The sequence below is a fragment of the Corvus hawaiiensis genome, chromosome 28, assembly GCF_020740725.1.
Source record: "Corvus hawaiiensis isolate bCorHaw1 chromosome 28, bCorHaw1.pri.cur, whole genome shotgun sequence".
Lineage (NCBI taxonomy): Eukaryota > Metazoa > Chordata > Aves > Passeriformes > Corvidae > Corvus > Corvus hawaiiensis.
In genome coordinates, this window is record NC_063240.1 from 2,364,301 (window position 1) to 2,382,843 (window position 18,543).

At 48.7% G+C, this 18,543-nt stretch overlaps 1 protein-coding gene across 4 annotated transcripts in view; it reads right to left on the bottom strand.

The window, feature by feature from the left end:
* The window catches only part of MARCHF2 (membrane associated ring-CH-type finger 2), a 34,205-nt gene that overhangs the window by 9,541 nt on the left and 6,121 nt on the right, over positions 1 to 18,543 (bottom strand). For 3 of the 4 annotated variants that reach the window (XM_048287709.1, XM_048287710.1, XM_048287712.1), the window contains exons 2-3: positions 12,012 to 12,231; positions 8,249 to 8,444 (exon numbers count right to left, since the gene is read on the bottom strand). In XM_048287709.1, the coding sequence (XP_048143666.1) occupies positions 8,249 to 8,444; positions 12,012 to 12,187 (372 nt within the window). In that variant the 5' untranslated portion in view covers positions 12,188 to 12,231. Of the gene's footprint in view, positions 1 to 8,248; positions 8,445 to 12,011; positions 12,232 to 13,917; positions 15,067 to 18,543 lie in introns of those variants that run through there. The other variant, XM_048287711.1, reaches the window with a different exon arrangement.

Genomic DNA, 18,543 nt, shown 5'->3' on the forward strand with positions numbered 1-18,543 from the left:
ACTGCTGACCTGCTGCCTGGCTATAAAAGCCAGAAAAAATCACATGACCTTAATCACAGCAGCACTATTAGCCCTGTCCCTGTCCTGAGAAACATGTTGAATCAAAAAATACAACTTCAGATGAGGGACTGTCACATCCCTCCTCTGGGCCTGCACCAAAACCTTCTTGCAGGCCATTGGGCTCCATGGGCAGCTCCAGCAGAATGGTCCTGTTTCTGCCACCAAGGTGGGAAGGGATGTTTTCTGACAGAGTACCCAGAGGTCAGGAAGCCAAGACCCAGAAATGCCCCTAGCCCCGCAAGCAAAGCAGCCAAATGCTGCAGCACAAAGCTGTCCCTCCTCATCCTCCTTTCCCTAACTACCTGCCACCGACACTCCACAAACTCCACAAACTAAATCTCTTGCTGTACGGGCATGAAAGCCTTCCCTGTGCCCTCGGCTGCTGGGCAGCACAGGGCTCTGGGCTGACCCAAGAGATTCAGGAGCACTAGAAATGGTGGACAGGAGAGGAACAGACCCAAGCAGTGCTGCAGGTCACTGGGACACTTTCCTCCAGAGCAGCACGTGCTTCCATGGGTGGGGTCACCATGGCAAATGCCACACCACGACATGTGCAAATACGGGATCACAGCACCGCCAGCAGCTGCACCTCAGAGAAAGCCCACTGATCTTCTGGATCATCACAGCACAGACAGGCATGGACAGAGTGGTGAAGACAGACACGTAAGAAGACACTAGTGCTGGTGAGTGCCAGGAATGCAGGGATGAAGTATTTCCTGGTTTGGCCCCAAACAGGCCACTGCAGTTTGCAGAGCAGTGCCTGGGACTGCACAGAGAAGTGCCAAGAGAATTTCATGTTGGATCTGCAAACAGCATCTCCAGACAGCAAAGGCAAGTAAAGAGAGAAAAAAAAAGATTAAAGGAGTGGGAACTCAGCTGGAACCAAGAGGGATTTGTTTTTCACTAGATCCAGGAGTCTAAAAGAGGTGTGCACTGAGCAAGGAGAGAGATGGGCTGGGGAAGGGTACAGTAACACAGATCAGACAACAGTGCAGTGAGTTCAGCAGAAGAGTTCGAGGAAAGCAAAAAGTCTGTCTGCAAGGAAGATAAGGCTGGAGGAAGGGTGGGGGAGAGCTTATATCACAGCTCAGTTCTCTGAACTGGAGGGGGGCAGTGAGCGCTGCACTGGGCGCTGCGCCCAGAGGCAAAACTTCTTCCCCTAATAACGTAAGCAGAAGTAACATCACAATTCCTGCCTGCAAACCTCCCTTTGCGTGTTGCAGGGACATCTCTGCAGCACCTCCCACTGCCACAGAGGTGCAGGAGACTCAGGAGACAAAGCAGAAGGACTGCACGTGACAGACCCATGGGAGGTGTCCCCTACTCCAGCATGACCCACACAGTCAAGCAACACCTCAGAGAATTTCAAACACATTTCGTTGCATGTGACATTGTGTTTGAAAGTTTCAAGAGACAAAAAAACAATCCACTGACCTACATAAAATATCCAGTTTAAGTGAACCAAAAGTATTAGCAATCATTGAAAAGTAATCATCCTTAATCAAAACTGCACCATAAACTCCAAGAAAAACAGGAGAAGCAAAAAACTGTCAGGCTCTTGTACAGCACAGCACCCTTGGAAGGAGGAGCTGTTTTGAGAATCAAAAGACACAAGAATCACTAGAGCAGCCCATTTATAAATCAAGCTGTTGACGCACACATTGCTGGAAAACACCAGCATTGAAGACATGGAAGCAAAATTTTCTTGGGACTCCCTCCCGAGACTTGCTTGCAAGAACAGAAATTGGGAAACAGAAGGTGTGGCTGGACTGCTCCAATAGTGACTGGTTCACCAGAGAAATCTTTTCTGGAATTAGTGAGATGTCTTAAATGATGCCTCAGTGATGTCTTAAATGAGTTTTGCCTTAGCAAAGGTATTAAATGCTTGGAGAAGCATTATGAACAAGTCCTGCATTATACTTGGTAGCTTTCACCATGAGAGTATGTTGACTTTCAACCTCCCAGTAATTTTAGCAAAGCCAGAGCCTTGGTCTCTGCACCAGCAGTTTGTGTCCACTATCAGAGCAGAGACCTGAAACCTCCTGGCTCCTCTCCCTGGTATTTGCATGATGTGTGAGCAAAAATACACCCTTCCTCTGGAGTATAGAGTGATCTTTGCTGGGACTAAACAGCTGCTGCTCTGACACCTGCCTGACCTGCAGCCCTGGGACATTTCCGCAGAGACCTGGGCTGGGGCACAGACCTGACCCCCCACGCCAGGACTGCGCCCAGCCGATGGAGCTGGGAAACCAAAGCTGGCTCACAGCAGGGGCAGATGGCCCCAAACAGGAGTCTTTGGGCTGCCGAGGTGGTGTTTCTCTTCAGCCCATCGAGAAACACTCAGAGGGGACAAAATTAACAATAGCTTGGGGCTAAAACACTTTACAAGTGGTTAATGAACTGAAGAGAACTGAGAGGGTCAGTGCCACAGCAAAACACACAGAACAAGTCGGCCATGGAAAAGAAATACTTTTGCTGGTAACCTGGGAAAGTAAAAATGGGCAGGAGCGGGCTCACATACACCAATACAGACCAACTCACACACCCACCTCCCTCTGTGGGCAGTGGGCTGCAGCCAGGGAGAAGGCCAGGAGCTGTGCAGAAGGGCTCGTGGCTGTAGAAACACAGCCACACTGTCACCCTTAGTAATGCTTTCTGGAAATATGCAACACATCCAACACAGTCCCAAATGCCTCCATCCATGCAACTCTGCCTGAAATCCCAAAGGACAAAGTATCTCCAGCAGGAAGAGCACTTTGTAAGAGAAAATAGGTTTGTGATGGATTTTGCCCCAGACCAAAGAGAAGAGTTTATGTGAAAGGGAGAACACTAAGGACAGAAGCAGGGGGGGCAATGTTTTGACTCGTACACAAGTTGCCTGTAACACCACTTATCCTGGCTCTCCTACAGCCAGGAAGAGGCAAGTTCCTCCAGAAAAGTTGACACATCCTAACTTAGCCTTCTAAGGAGGCAGGAATTAATTGATGGCAAGAGGTATTCCCTTCTCTCCATATACTATATAGGACTTTAAAGAACAAGGTCTGGATGAGGCACATTTAAGGCATGAAACACTAGGACAAATAAACTCAATCATGCCCAGAGAACTGTACGACCACCTGTGGCCTGGAGAAAGAGCTGTCCAAGCCACAGCAATCCTTCAGGTCCACAGGCCTGTGCTCCTCCTTCTACCGTGCTCTGGACAGCAAAGGTACAGATACTCCCTGAAGAAGAATCCTGAGCAGTACCTCGGCATTTCCTGTGCATGGTATTATTAGAACAAAGAGGAAAGTACCTCCTCCAAGAGAGCTGTGTGTGCTGCAACTGACACTTCAAACACTTCATCTAAATATCAAATGCCGAAATCTTCCAGGAAACACAGAAAGGATTTTGCCTTTTTTGACTATGCCAGCCATGCTGGCTGGAGTGTCATGGAGTCAGATCACTTCCCTTCAAACACATGGAGGCCCACTAAATTAACAATCATATAGGAAAATCAAGTATTGGAAAACCATCCCTCTCCAACGTTTGGCCATTTTGTTCTCTGCTGGGGACATGCTCCTCACTCAAGAACCCTGGTCCACAACTGTCTTGTGCTGGACACCACTTCAGAGCTGAGCAGAAGCCATTCTGTCCTCTCACAGCATAGGCAGCAGCATCCTGCACCTCTGGCAACAGAACTCTCCACCCAGGGCTGCAGGTCAATTCTCCATCCCAACCTGCAGGGGTTCAAAACATGCCTCCCAAAAGCACTCAGCCCATTATCTCACAGCCTGACAGTTTACTAAAGCCTTTAATGTTTTTTTTTTTAGCTTTTGACCAGCTTCCTAGTTAAAAAATAGCTCAACTAGGCTGAACTGCAGGAGATATTTCCCCCACACCTATGGGCCAGCCTGTGGCTGCCAGAGCTGGCTCTGGGCTCAGACAAGTTCCCCACTCTGGGTTCAGAGATCAGGCACACTGGCAGTCAACACTGTTACTGTTTTTCCATTGAACAGACCACAACATAAATCAATATCTGCTCAAAGAAAACAAAAATACAATTCTAATAACAAATTATCTTTAATCCATACTGGACAAAGTTGACACCTTTCCTCTGTAAAGGCGGCTGCAAAATTCAGTTAGTGTTTGTGAAGTGCTCGGATGTCACAGCAATAAGTACCCCAGAGAAGCTCCTGAGAAAAAGAATAGTTTGGTCTTGGTGAGCAGGGACACGAGCACACAGCAGGATTAACAAAGTTAGCTAGTGAGCATCTTCCATCCATGCACTGCGTCTGGAAGACACAGCCTGTGACCATGAAGGCCACACTGTAACACAGATAAGAGGCCTGAAGTAAGAACTAAGGCAATTTTGGTCATGGTGTTTCCTGACTTCCAAGAAATCAGGAAGTTTACACAGAAGCATTTCAGCTTGACCGTGTAGCCTCCCCCCAGCACTCACCAAAATGTATCCTGAAGCTCACAGTCAGCCTCAGGCCCTCTCCTTCTGAAGGATCTTCAAAACCACAGGACAAAGCCAGTTCTTAATGAAGCTGATGGTCCCTTCCCAGAGATCAGCTGTGCTACCAGTGACCGCTGCAGCCACTATGACCAGCTCTGAGTTTCCCCAGGCTGGAAAGGCAGGACATGGCAGAGCCAACAGCAAGAGCTGCCTTCTCCTCAGAGGCCCAACAGCAGCAGGTAGCATGTTACTGAATTCCCTTGTGGCCAGGTGACAGCAAAAGAGAGCTAGAATGCTTGGACAGCCTTTCACACATGGAACAGACCCTTTCATCAACACCACTGCCATGCAGCATGCTCCTGCATCATTCCTAGTCCTAGGCTCCACCCATTTCTCCTCTGCTCTTAATTTCTATTTTGATTTCCCAGCTTTACTTGGTGAGCAGTGAATTTTTGTCAGGGCTCCTCAACAGCACACTCACCACAAACATCATTTCCCCCAAAGTTTCAAAACACTCCCCACCCCTCCTCACAACCAAGGTGGCATAGAACTTCCTAGATAAGGTGGCTGGGGGAACAGTGACATTTTTAAATGACTAAGCAGCCTCTTTCCCCAGCCCTCTTCTCAGAAACAGATGAACAACTTGGGGGTGACTCTTCCCAAAAGTATTTGGTGATGAGCTGCAGCCTGGTCTGGTGTGGGGATGAGATTGCACCAGACTGCAGGCAGAGCATTAATGGAAAGTGCCAGCCAGTGGCCAAAGGGTTATCAGCTCCTTCCAAAGGGCTCTGCACTACGGGCAGAGCCTCTGCTACCAGTGGGTGCTTCCCAAAGCGGTCACACTCGGTCAGGTGACCTCTTAAGTGACCTCTAAGCCCCAGCAAACCTCATGGGGTGGAACATACTCACTGTCATTGCCTCTGCCCAGCACAGATTGCAGTGGTGCTCAGAGTGGCTGTAATAGCTCCCAAGGAAAATGAGAAACTGAACTCCAGGACACTTTCTCCCCAGGCTCTAGGCAGGGATCAGAGGGTTTACAGCATGATGGAAGTAATACAACAAAACCAGGTGGTCTTTCCAGCCAGGTGAGCCATTTTGCTCTAGCAGGAGCCCTCCAGCCATGGTGTGCCAGGCACAGAGCACACGTGCTGATCAGCTGAATGGCGCTGTGCAGGGCCCGGCACACGCTGCTGGTACCGCACCCACAGCACTCCACACCTGGGGGGACGTGCTGCTGGCCCCTGCTACCATGAGATGTGTTCAACCAGGCTATATGCTGCTTTCCAAGCTATGGAAAACCTTACTGCCCCTGAGCTGCTGGCCAGGGAACTGCTCTGGGGCTGTACCATGAAGGCTCGGCCCTGCTCTGCAGCGCGGATCACTCTCGCCAGCTACCTGGAGACTTTTCATCAGGTGCTTACCAGCCTCCAGGCTCACAAGGCACTTCGGGCAAGCTGTTCCCCAGCAGACACCACAACAGGGTAGATCATCCCCTTCACTGTGCTCACAGACAGGCCCAAAATACCAGAAGTAACAAATCACTGGAATCCCAAAGCCTTTGCCAGCTGGCAGTAATGGCTCAAGGAATCTACTCCTCTCTGAAAACACAGTGGCCGTTCTCTTGTGTTTGAGTTCATTAAATGCTGCCCACCCAACACCTCTCAGCACTCACAGCTTCTTTGCTGATCACCATACCCTTACAGGCTCTAGTCCAAAGGGGCTTTTCACAAATTTCAACAGGAATTAAAACTGATTGTCCTGGAGCACTTATTCACCCACACTGGAGTACAGACAGGACTTTTCTGTCCTACTCTCCCAGCAAGCTCCTCATGCCAGATGGAGGCAGAGAGTTGGTGTCACAGGAGAAACTCCTCCATTACACACTGGCCTTTGAGCTTTTATTTGGGTGTGCAGTTTTCCAAGCCTATACTTGTTACGAGGTGCCACAGCATTGTGAAAGATGGCTAAACGCACTCCTACGTGTTTGTTTCTGGACAGGAATCCTCTACCAGCTCTTAAGCTAAAACATCTGCGACTTGCACTCACAACTTGGCCCACAAAAGCCCTAGCAAACTCACTGTCCCTGGGCTTGCCTGCACTGTGTCCTCAAAGCCAAGATACAGCCCTTCCTAAACGTTTTAAAGCATTGTTTTGCAACCTCTGAAACAACCATTTGAGAGATACTGGCCAAAGCTCCGTTTTATATGTTGTAGCAGCTAGGAGAGAAGCAGTAAGACTGCAACAGCAGTAACCACTGAGGTAATGCTCACCACTGGGCTAAATACATGGTTTGGGTTAGCACTGTAGGCTAAAGCCTCCCCCTGTCTGGGGCTGTCAAGTCCATGACAGTCAGTTGTAAGTTAAACAGTCATTAAAACTTAATATCCATTGCTTCCCCAGTGGTGGAGTCTTTTCCACTCCAAGGTTCACTGGGAGGAGATGGGAGTGTGAGAAATAGAGCTGGGGACTGTGGAAAGGAGGAGGGGACAAATACTGTTTCTGGAGGGAGGTGGGAAGAAAAAAAAAGCAACTTCTGGAATTGATGCGAATGGAAACAGAGATGTGAAAAGCAACTTAGAATTCCAGTTGTGACTCAGTTTTGACCTAACTGACGGGGCAAGGGGAAGGAGAGAGTGGACAAGAGCAGTCAACACTACAAACCCAAAACAACCCTGCCTCCACAACACACACTCTGTTGGCAGGCAGTGACAAACCTCCGACAGCCAGCAGGCAACAGGAGCCTATTGCTAAGAATCAGCTCCCAGACCTCCCAATCCTCCCACTGCTGATGGCTGCAGGAATGTGGGGCTCCCAAAATTGTTAAGTGTAAATGGCCACCTGCAGACTGATGCTTCTCTGCAGTTGCACAGTGTGTTGAAGGAATCCCCAAGCCAAGCCAGCAGCACATTGACACGGGGAGAGCTCACACAATTGCAGACATATTAAACCATCTTTTAAAATCCTTAAGTCTTTTGTATTGTACCTCACATATTCCTGTTTTGGGGATGTACACTTGAACTCTGAGGTCAGACAATGGCCTGGTCCATGCTGCCTCTGTTCCCAAAACAAAAACACCCAACCCACCAGCCTGGGTTGTATGTTCCAACTCTGGGGGGCTGACAGCCTGATTCCCCTACGATCAGTACAGAGAGGAACATAAGGACCAGCTGAGCCCTGTCCTGTTTTCTCCTTCAACTGGAAGGAGCACAGAGCAGCAGGAAGGAGCAAGGCCCAAAGGCTTTGAAGCACACATCAATATTAGTCATGGGAAGACAGGTCTTTTACAAACAGTATCAGCAATCAGCACATCTCACTCTTCAGAACAGAGCATGACAAGGAAGGCACATACAAGAGAGCTGCACTAATGCAACACTGCGAGATAAGATTAAAACCAGAAGCAAAAAAGAGTATTTATGGGAACTTCATATTTCAGTCAGTGATGTTGTGACATTTGCATTTTGATGCCCAGGCATTAAAGCACAGCCACAAGCACAGTGCTTGCTGCTGGCAGGTGGCACGTGGGCAGGTCACAGGTAGGAGCTGCCCCGAACACTACTACTGTGTGTTTGCAAATACATCACTTGGTCCGATAAGAGACTTGATCTCTCCAAATAGATTCTTCCTCATGAGTACAAAGTAATACAAAGGTACTGTGAGGAGGAGGAGACAGCAAGAACTACAAGAACAGCAGGGCAATCATTTTCTCTCAAATGATATGGAAATAAAAATGAAGCAGGAAGAAAATGGTACCTCTGTCAAGGGTCTTGGTCTTCTCTCTACAACAAATTCTGTGTGGCAGAGCTCACAGTAACTTGTGTTGGAGGAGGATAACCATTTTTCCAGGCAGCTCTTGTGCACGGTGCCCAGTGTTCCTGTGCAGTCACATGGGGAAAGCAGTCCCTCCCCATTTCCACCTTCATGACAGATTCGACAGATGGGACCATCACTAAAGATGCAGAACAAGAGACAAACAGAATGAAATCACAGTCAGAGCAGGCAGAACAACACAGCCACAGGGTCTGGTCCCACCAGGCCCCAGAAAGGCACACGAACAGCAGGCAGTGTGTGGCACAGCATGCCAGGAGCCTGCTGCAGCAAGAAACCAGTCTGAGGGGACCATGGAGGTGCTCAGGACATTTTAGATCATTTAAAATCTGGAAGACCTGTAACAAGAGAAGATGGCACATCTGCCTGGCCAGCTTAGCTGGCCCCAGAAGTGACTGCAGTCCCGCAGTCTTCAGCTCTGCTCACACTGGGCAGGGGCTGATACTGGACTCAACACCAAGCCTGAAGCACTCATGCAAAGCCCAAAGTGAAGCCAAATGACCCACGGTAGTCACAGCATGCCCCAGCCACCTGCAGCCACTCAAGAGGTTGGCAATCAGAGTCACATTTACCAGATCACCTACCCACTCTCAGCCCACCTCAGCTCTGCAGCCTGGGCTGAGCAGGAACTGCACAAGGAACAGCAATATCTCAAGATGTAACTGCACTGACCCTGGAAGCTCACCTCTCCAAGAACACAACATATTTCAGAGGCACCCAGACCAAGGTCTCCAGCATACAAACCCTCTGCCCATCACTGCACAGTAACTCTCTGGCATCCCATGGGCACACCCTCCCCAGAGCAACAACTGCTCTGCAGCATTTGGCCTCTCGGTGGCTGCAGAAATGCTTTGGTGCTTCAGCAACAACACCTCCTTGGCCATGAGTCTCAACTACAGAATCACACAGAACCTCACAGACCTCACAGAACCACAGGTACCCACCAAAGCAAGTAACAAACACTTTCAGAGACACTTGCAACCTTCCCCGCAGGAGGCCTGTGTTGCTCATCCCACTGAAACCATCCATCTGTTCCCAAGATATTCCTGACACCTTCAGCTGGCACCACTGACTGTGAACAATTAGTGCTACACCTTTCACTACACCAGCTTGCTCAAAGCCACAGCCACTCTGGCCTGGAACACTTACAGGGATGGGGCATCCCAGCTGGCATCCCAAGGCACAGGTTTGTTAGCAGCCCTGTGCCACATATGCCAGCCCCACGATGAGGATGTTTTGGGCTCCCGGGGAAGGCCCAAATGGCTCTAGACACCAAAGTTTGCTGTTCTCAGCAGTTCAGTACATATATCTCTTCTGCATTCACTGATCACTGAGATCATTTAGGAACAAAATGCTGGACAGCAGAGGCCTAGGACAGGATTGTCTTCCCTGGACCATGGACACCAGGCCCTCACTAGCATCTCTCTTTCCACCTTCCAAACAGCTGTTTCTTTCACACCATTTTCCTCTTCCATCCAAAGCTGCCCAGATTTAGGGGTGTGAGAGGGAGAGAAAGGAACATCTTTGTTTCAAAGACCCTATTGTATGTCCTCTTGAAATCCAGGTGAGTGAGATCAGATAGCATTTTTTTTTACGTATTGCTGACAGAACAAAAGCCACACAGAACCCGTACCATTAGGTCCCACTCCACTGCTGTTCTGACTTCAAAAAACCCCACTTGACTGCAGAAGTTTGTGGGATTGCAACACAACAGTCAGAGCAAGCACTTGGTAATCTTCAAAAGCAGCAGGACCACTTCCATTAGTTTGCACAGAGAGCAAGAGTGAGACATGGAAGCACAGTTCAAGGAAAAGGAGCACACTGGGGAAAAAGGTTGGTGGGACAGGAAGGAAAGAGAAGAGCCAGCAAGGAAGTGCATGTCAGCTTGCTAAAGGAGAAGCAAGATTCCTCTCTGTGTGCCACAGGAGATCTCTACCACTTTCAACATTTAGCTGGTTTCATCCCAATTGGACTTTTATTTATATTTAAGTCTGTGAAGCAAATTACACCCAATGTACACCATCCCCTTCTCTCTGCCAAACATCACTGTCCCTGTTCTCACCTCCTTTTTACATGCCTTTATATTTAGGGGACTTCCTCAGCCAAGACAATCCCTGCAAAAGGTACAACAGGAGTCTGGGGAGGTGGTGGAAACGTCATCCTCAGAGATCCTGGAAACTACATCAGACAAGGCTCTGAGCAGGCCTGCTCTAAAAGGAGGCTGGACCAGACATCCTACGGAATTCCCTTCCAATTTGAATTATTTGATGATTCTGTAACACTTATTGCCATAAAATGCTGTACCAGTACAGCAGAAGTACAGCCTGCACACAGAGCCCTAGTGACATGGACAGACAATCCCCTAGAGCCTCCAGTGCTCTCATGCATTTGTCATTTCCTAAGAAAAGCATCTGCAAGATATTTCATTCGTTCTCTTCCTGTTGGGAAGTTTCATATTTCCAGCACATTACTATAACCTTGGCTACCAACAAAAAATCCAAAATGAAAAAATCTGCTGACAGTGTGTGAAAAAAAAAATTCTTATCAGACTTCATTTTCCTTCCTTCCTTCCCCCCCTGCCCTGGGTGGGGGCCCGGTCACACTCCCACATGATACACACTCAGACACAGTTTTCCAGCAGGCTGTAGACACCATATCAGTAATTCAACATTCCAGTGCAGTCACGCTGCTCCTGGCTTTTGTGCTAAGTGCTGGTGACAAGGAAACCCACCACCAAAAGAAACAAACTGGTGTCCATGTCATAAAGAATCCTGTTGGGGTTTTTTAACGTGTTTCCAGGTAGTTTTCCCACATGATTATTACACCCCCAAAAGTTCTTAAGGGTTAAACAACTTCTCACCCAGCCTATCTGTTGCCAGAGAGCAAGCCCAGTTCCTTTCACATTTTTATTGGCCTGCTCCAGGTTTGCTGGACGCAGCAATTATGTTTGCCTCTATTCTCATCCAGGTTCCCTGCATTCCTTCCCCATGTCTGCAACCACTGCTTTCACATCCCATAAATATTTGACCAAATTCATTGAAAAAAATTAACAGCTGTTCAGACAGGATTTCTGAACACAAAATGTGACACAAATGCTCTCGGTAGCTGGACTGAACAATGCTGCCAAACGTCCTCTTCTCTGGAAGCTATTCAAAATACATGACAAGAAGTCACATCAGGAGGAGTCTGAGCCAGTGAAGCTGCCACGTGTCCCCTCCAGCAATAGCTGGATGCTGTAGTTCCTGCAACACGAACACCCTCCCCTCCCTGTGGTGGAAGATCAACGCCATGCCTTTACTCCATGGACATTCCCAGAACAGGGGCTGTGCTCCCCTTCCAGCCCTTCAAATGTCTCTATGAACAGCACGGCCCCAGCTTTGCTGCTGCCCCCGAGGCCGTGACAGCAGCGTGCAGGAGAGACACCTGTGCCACCTCATCCTGAGCGGCCGCAGGTCTGCGGCTTCCACGAGCACGCCGGCTCCAGGCCACCAGCACACGGGACAGCGGGAGCCCCGCGGAGGGCACAGGCCGGGCAAGCAGCTGGCTCACGAGGATTCACACTCAGTATTAGCACCCTGGCAAACTCCTTCACTAAACAAGACTTTGTCGCCTCCCCGTACCCCTGAGCCACCCGAAAAGGGGAAGAGCCCAGCTGCAGCCCTGAGCCCTGTTCCTGCAGCAGCCTCACCTCTGGGCGCCCAGAGCCTTGATCACCGTGGAGAGGAGGCGCCCGTCCTTGGCGGTGACCTGTGTGATGTACTGCGGGCGGCCGATGTCCGAGTCCTCCACCGACTTGGAGAGGGCAGCGCTTCCCGGGCAGTCGCAGAGGGAGCCGGGGAGGTGGCAGCAGTCGCCCGTCGTCATGGCAGCTCCGGGCCCCGCTGTCCCGGGCCTGGCACCCGGGAGACCTGCACAACAGCAGCACAGTCACACCTCAGAACCCTGGAGTGCCCAACCCCTCACCCTCCTTCAGCCCTGCTCGAGCTGGCAGCGCCCCAGGGCCCCAACAGACACGCGTTTTGTGAGTCTTCTGTCCCCTTTAATAGGCTTTGTGAGGCTGCCTTACCATAAAATTAAGGCTCCAAGTGTTCTACTTACATAACTTACCATCAGAATTGCAAATCTGCCTTTCCCAGAGAGAATTCCTGGTAACCACCCTTTAACCTCATGAAGCCTTTCAAACTGAATGTGCCAACACAGAGATGGGGAACCAAACAAGAAGCCCCACGGGCCTGTGCTGTTCTGGCTAGAGCCATCCCGAAAACCTATACACTCCATCAACACAGCAAAGTTTCACCTGAACAGGGCACCTAAACCTGTTTATGTGGCTGGGTTCAGAAGGCCCTTCTCAGCTGCCTTCAGGAGCTTTCTGAGCACTTGAAAGACTGTCCAAGCCCAAAAGGCTCCCCACCCCATCTTTGATCTTCTTTCCCTTTATTTCTTTAATGAAATGCACATGCTTCCATTTCTATATCCCCTGTAGTACGCCCCAACAGTGAATGTGTGGATATGAACCTCCCAAAAGCACCAAAAAATCCTCCCTGGGAAGGGCAGCAGGCCAGCCTACCTCCTTTCTCTTTTAACTGTTCAGACCAATCATGACTTTTACAAGAGCCACGTGCAAACAGCAAAGCACACCAGCACATTTCCAACATTTACCGAGCAAAGAGAACACATGGAACAAACAGCAAATGCAAGAACTGGAGAGAAGATGCAGAGAAAAGCCCAACATGGCCAACCAGGAGCTGGCTCTGATGAGCCATGTGTGGACAGCAGAGCTCTCTGCCTTTGAGGGAAAGCAGCAGCTCACCCAAGCTGCCAGAAACAGCCAAGTTCCTCCCTGGCAGGGGATATCTCATCCCCAAAATCAGGTATGCTCTGCAGGCTCCGAAAAATCCTGTTTTTGCCAATCGCCTTTAACCTGGTCCCCGAGAGGCAGCAGAAATAAAGAGCTGGGGTTACAGTGAGTCATGCTGAACACAATCCAACAACATCATACTGCTGGTAAAACCAAAATCCCTGTGTCTGTAAACAGGGCTGCCTTATGTAAGGCACGCACAGTAATCCCTGTGCGCCAGCACTGCTGGGAGCAGAGATGGAATGCTGCCTCATCCTGGCGGCTGGATTCAAGATGAAATAAATCCATAAAAGAAGTTCAAATGAAAGCAATGAAAAGGAAAAAAGGAGAGGAATAAAAGGAGATAAAATAACCACAACCCCAAAGAAGATACATGAAAATAATTAGGTTTGTTGAATTTCAGGGGAATGGGGTGAATCTGCAATCTTTGCCTCCTGGAGGTAGGAGCAGGCAAACAAATCTTCACCATCCCGTCCAAGGAAAGGCTTTTTTGTTTTGCGATCTCTGTGCACAACACAGAGTCAAACATTCCCATGAAACTGCAGTTCTGTCAGATTCAACTAAGCCAAAATCTAACTAAAATAACTAAAGAAAATAAGTGCTCGTTCCTGGTTGGAGGCTTGGCCACACTACAGAGGACCAAAGAGCCAGTACAAGAACGTGATCCTTGAAGCCCTGAACACTGATTTGGGTAAGCACAAGTGCTTTTCCATGTCTTGGAAATTAAGCAACTCACACAACCAAGGGCTTCATCTGTCAAGACAGTTTCCTTCATGTACATGCGTTCAAGAGGGAGAGAGCTCTTCACTGGTGCCTCAGCACCAGATGCCAACTTTGGTTGCATTCCCTCACTTTACAGAATAGTTTCCAGTTTCTAATAGAAGACTTTCTGATCTCTTTATTAAAGCTGCTCTTGATAAGTATCTGTAATCCTTCCTTTGCATCTGAGCAGGAACAAACTTGAGCTTGTGGGCAGGTCAGTCATCTTCAAAACAAATGTGAATCTTTTCATCAACTTAAAAATTAACTTCATAGACTCAACCTCTCTCTCCACCTGTGCAAAGAACACACAGAGTTAGAGCTACTGTTCTTATTTCTCCTCGTCAAAAAAAAGACTACAAACTCTCCAACTCCAAGGAGCAAAAGGTAAAATGATAAATGCTATTGGAATTACTTAAGTCAGCTGTTCTACAAGTTAAGGAGTTCTTTCAATTTTAACAACCTCTTACTGAAACAAGCATGAGAAGATAACATGCTTTTAACAAAAAGGTCAGCTCCATTTGTTCGGCCAAAATGTTGCTTAAAGTCCAGAGGAAAAAGGTCCATTCTGTGTACTGGAATAAAACTGCCCTCACTGACTGTGTCCTGGGAGTATTTATACTGAGGCTCTTTGTGCTCCCCATCTGACAGACACAGGCAGCCCCATGGCCTTGCCCTGGAAGGGAATGGCCACCCTGCCGCTCTTCAGGCAACGCGCGGGTTTCTGGTACAACTTATTTGGCGTTTCCTTGTCGGGGTCCAGCCCAGGGCGGAACCTGAAGTCACTGCTTTAATATCTGACTCATGCCATTCAGCAAATATGAAGGAAAAGCAGCAAGGTTTTCATGGTTAGTAAAGAAGTTAACTGAAATCCAAAGATAACATCTGCAGTGCACTCGGGTCCCAGTTCCATACCCAGTGGAACATGAACCATGGTGTACAGCCAAGTCAGTCCCTTTCCTGATCCCTGAAGGATCAGCTCATCAACACACAGCCTTCTCTCACAATTGTCAACAGCTCATCCAGCCCAAACCCAGTGCTCACAGAATTGTTCAGGTTGGAAAGGGCCTTTGAGATCATCTATTCCAACTGTTGCCCCAGCACTGCCAAGCCCACCACTAACCCATGTCCCCAAGTGCCACATCCACACAGCTTTTAAATCCCTGTAGGGATGGGGACTCCACCACTGTCCTGGGAAGCTGTGCCAGTGCCTGACCACCCTTTCCATGAAGGAATTTTTTCAGCCTAAACCTCCCCAGTATGACTTGAGGTTGTTTCCTCTCATCCTGTCACTTGTTACCTGGGAGAAGTGACTGACTCCCACCTGGCTGAACTCTCAGGGAGTTTTAGTGAGCAAGAAGGTTCCTCCTGTACCTCCTTTTCTGAACACCCAGCTCCCTTAGCCACTCATCATCAGATTTGTGCTCTAACCCCTTCCCCAGCTCCATTTGCAGCAGAAACATCAAAATCCCGGGGTGAGAAACAAGATCCAAACAGCTGGTTTGAACCACACACTGATTTTTTTTCTAAGCACCTGTGATTTCTGAGCCCACTTCTTGTCCACATTTTTAAAAAAAGTCTTGGAGACACTAGGTTTATTATCCACATCCCCTCTGCTGCCACAGTTAGACATAAGCAAATAAACCAGAAGCCCCTTCTCAGCAACACTTTGCATCCTCAGCTTCTGAGCAGATCCAGAACATAAAGGGCTGAGCTTGTAGATATTACTCAAATTGAAAAAAACAAACCCTGTTTATGGAAAGTTGGCTCAGAAGAGCAAGTTCTGCACTAGAATTCCAAAACTCAAACATGTGCAGCAAAACAAGGCAGTTCCTCGAAGAGCAGCTTGTGCTCTGTCAGCGCTCCAAGGCAGAGACGGGGCGCTGGTGCAGGATCCCGCTCCACGGCTTAAGCGAAACACGCCTGCAAGATACTCCCCCTTGTCAGTCCTCACGCATTGCAATGAGATTTGTAATCCAGTTTATGTCATCCAAAGGGCAATGAGGCAGGCAAAACTTCCTCAAAAGACTGCAGAGATCAGGTTGGACCAGTGCTCTCCATCCAGGAGATGTGCCCAGCAGAAGTAAGCACAAGTCAAGGAGCTAAAGCGTCCCCCAGCTCTGCTCTCCATATCTGGACTTTGAAGATGGACAAAACAGTTATTTCTCCTAGACAGGGAAACCACAGCAGGCCAGATGAACACCTGGATCAAAGCCACAAAGTGAAAAGCACAAGATGAGAAAGACAATAGGAAAAGCTTCAGCCAAATGATGGCAGTAATGGGGACTGTCAGGTGCAAGTCATGGCTCTGCCGTGCTGCTCACAGCCTGCCCACTAATGAATATCCCAACCAGTCTAAAGCCTTGGAGCAATCCTGCAGCTTTGACAGGATCCAGAGCAAACTGGAGCTAGAACCAGCTCCACCTTCTTCGAGTGCAGCACATATGCTCCAGCTCCTGAACAGACCGGCTTCCCTGGGACATGTCCACCAAGGAAAAACCCAACACTGATGCTGCCAGCAGCCCAGTCTGTTCCTCTCACTGAGCAACCCATTTCCCTGATTACTGTGACTGAGACCTGGCACCTCACCCATGGTGCCACCTGAGATAACCAAGCTGTGTAGCCAACATAACCCACTCATCTGTACACAGGGAGTTTTTTTCAGTTTTTAGCAGGTAACCCACTCACTGATGGCAGATCAGAGCTCTGACCACTGCTCACATGAGCTGAAGTTTGACCCCGGGTGCAAGGCTTCCCAGCCTGCTTTCCAAAGCCCTTTTAGCCACTTTGGGCACGCAGACACTGAGTTTTCTAATCATACAATCCTGCAAATGTCACCAGTGAACAGATTTCCAGTTGCTAAAGGACATTTCCAAACATCAATGCTTTCCTTTTCACCACTAAAACTGGATTTCCCAAATCCTGGGCCCTACAACCATCTGAACATCTCTCTCCACCTTGAGAGACACCATACAAAGAATTGCTTCCTTCTAAGCACCTGCTCCCACACACCCTATCTCACATAGCTAATACACATCTTCCCACAGCCCAGGCTCAATCCCAGCTGTGCAGCACATCCTGCAGCACCGGTTCTGCCTACTGATGCACCGGCCTCAGGTGTACCTGCAGCCCCCGTGCTCCGGGTGACTGGCAGAGTACCCCCTCTTCTACCTCTGGCCTCTAGGCCCTCACACCCAAGTGATCACACACCTAAGACACTGCCACCAGAGATACACGTGGATGGGATGCGATGAGTGGCCTGAAGTGCTCCCTGCTACCGTTGAAAGGTTGCCTAAGTGGATTAATCGAAAGAAAAAAAAAATACAAAATCAACAAAAAACCCCAAGAACCTGTCCCGAACTGTGCAGGGCTTTGTTTTCAGTTTTGTTTGTTTAAACATACTCTCTGCTGAGGGTTGGAAACCACAGTATTATTTTGTTCTTTATTAAAAACACATTATTTTATACCTCAACTGACTCCCCAAAGTTACCCTGCAGGTCTGCTATGTAACACCTTAAAAGTACCCAAAAAGCCAGCAGAGGATCTGCCCACGCTTGACCCATCAGCAACTCTCCCATCACTCAGGGCCTGGGAAGAAATCTCATTAGTCCTGTGCTCAGAAGTCACCTGAACACAACAGCCCTAAAGTCAGAGTGCAAGGAGCCCTGTCCAGTGAGAAAAGTGACACAGCATTTTATGGCATATACCTCAACATTCAAAATAAGATCTGATGCCATGCAACAGCTTCTAAAACATTTTAAAATTTGGTAAGTAAAACACAGAAAAGCATTTCACTCTCCAGGAGCTTCTCTTTTTCCTGCCCTGCCTGCAACATTTGGTTGGCAGTTGCAGCTAAAGGAGATGCTGTAAAAACTTCAGCCACAGCTTGCTCTTCAGAGGATGCCAGTGGAGCAATGCTGTGGATCAGAGCCAGGGGACAGCCCTGACCCTGGGCTAAAACAAACCCCAAAAAGCAAGGGAAAAAAATAATCAAGGCACAACATTCTGGGAGCTTGTGAACCTTCTGATAAAGCTCCACACCAGGGAACTCCTCCTACACCTTTAACAGCAAAAGCTTCAGGCTGACTCCAGAGGCTCACCTGCCTCACCCCTGGGGCTGAGTTTAAAAACACATGCTCCAAGTTTAACCCTGTAGCACCCAGGAGGAGGTCAGAAGCTTAGAGGACACAGCCTTTCTGGACCCCTTTGTTTGTCACATTTGTACATGACCACAGCCAGACTTGGCTGGGCTGCCTCTCCACTATTCCAAAAACACAGCTCAGCAGCAGTCAAGGGTAACTCAAGCCTTCACTCACTGGCTGCTGCTGGGGACAAATGATCATAACTTCTCTATACCAAGAAACTCTTTTGACATATTCTAGAAGCTCTCTGAAGTCTCGATTGTTTAGATTATGGCAAAAGGCTTTGCAGAGACAGATGAAAAGACAGTCTTCCACTTCCATTTTTTCCAAAGAGACACATTGCCAGGGTCTGACTTCTACTCCCCATTGGTAAAAAAAATACTGCAGCAAGGCTTGGTAATCAATAACTGCTGTTTCCCAAACCCAACATCCAAACACATCCCTCCTCTCCAAAACTTCAG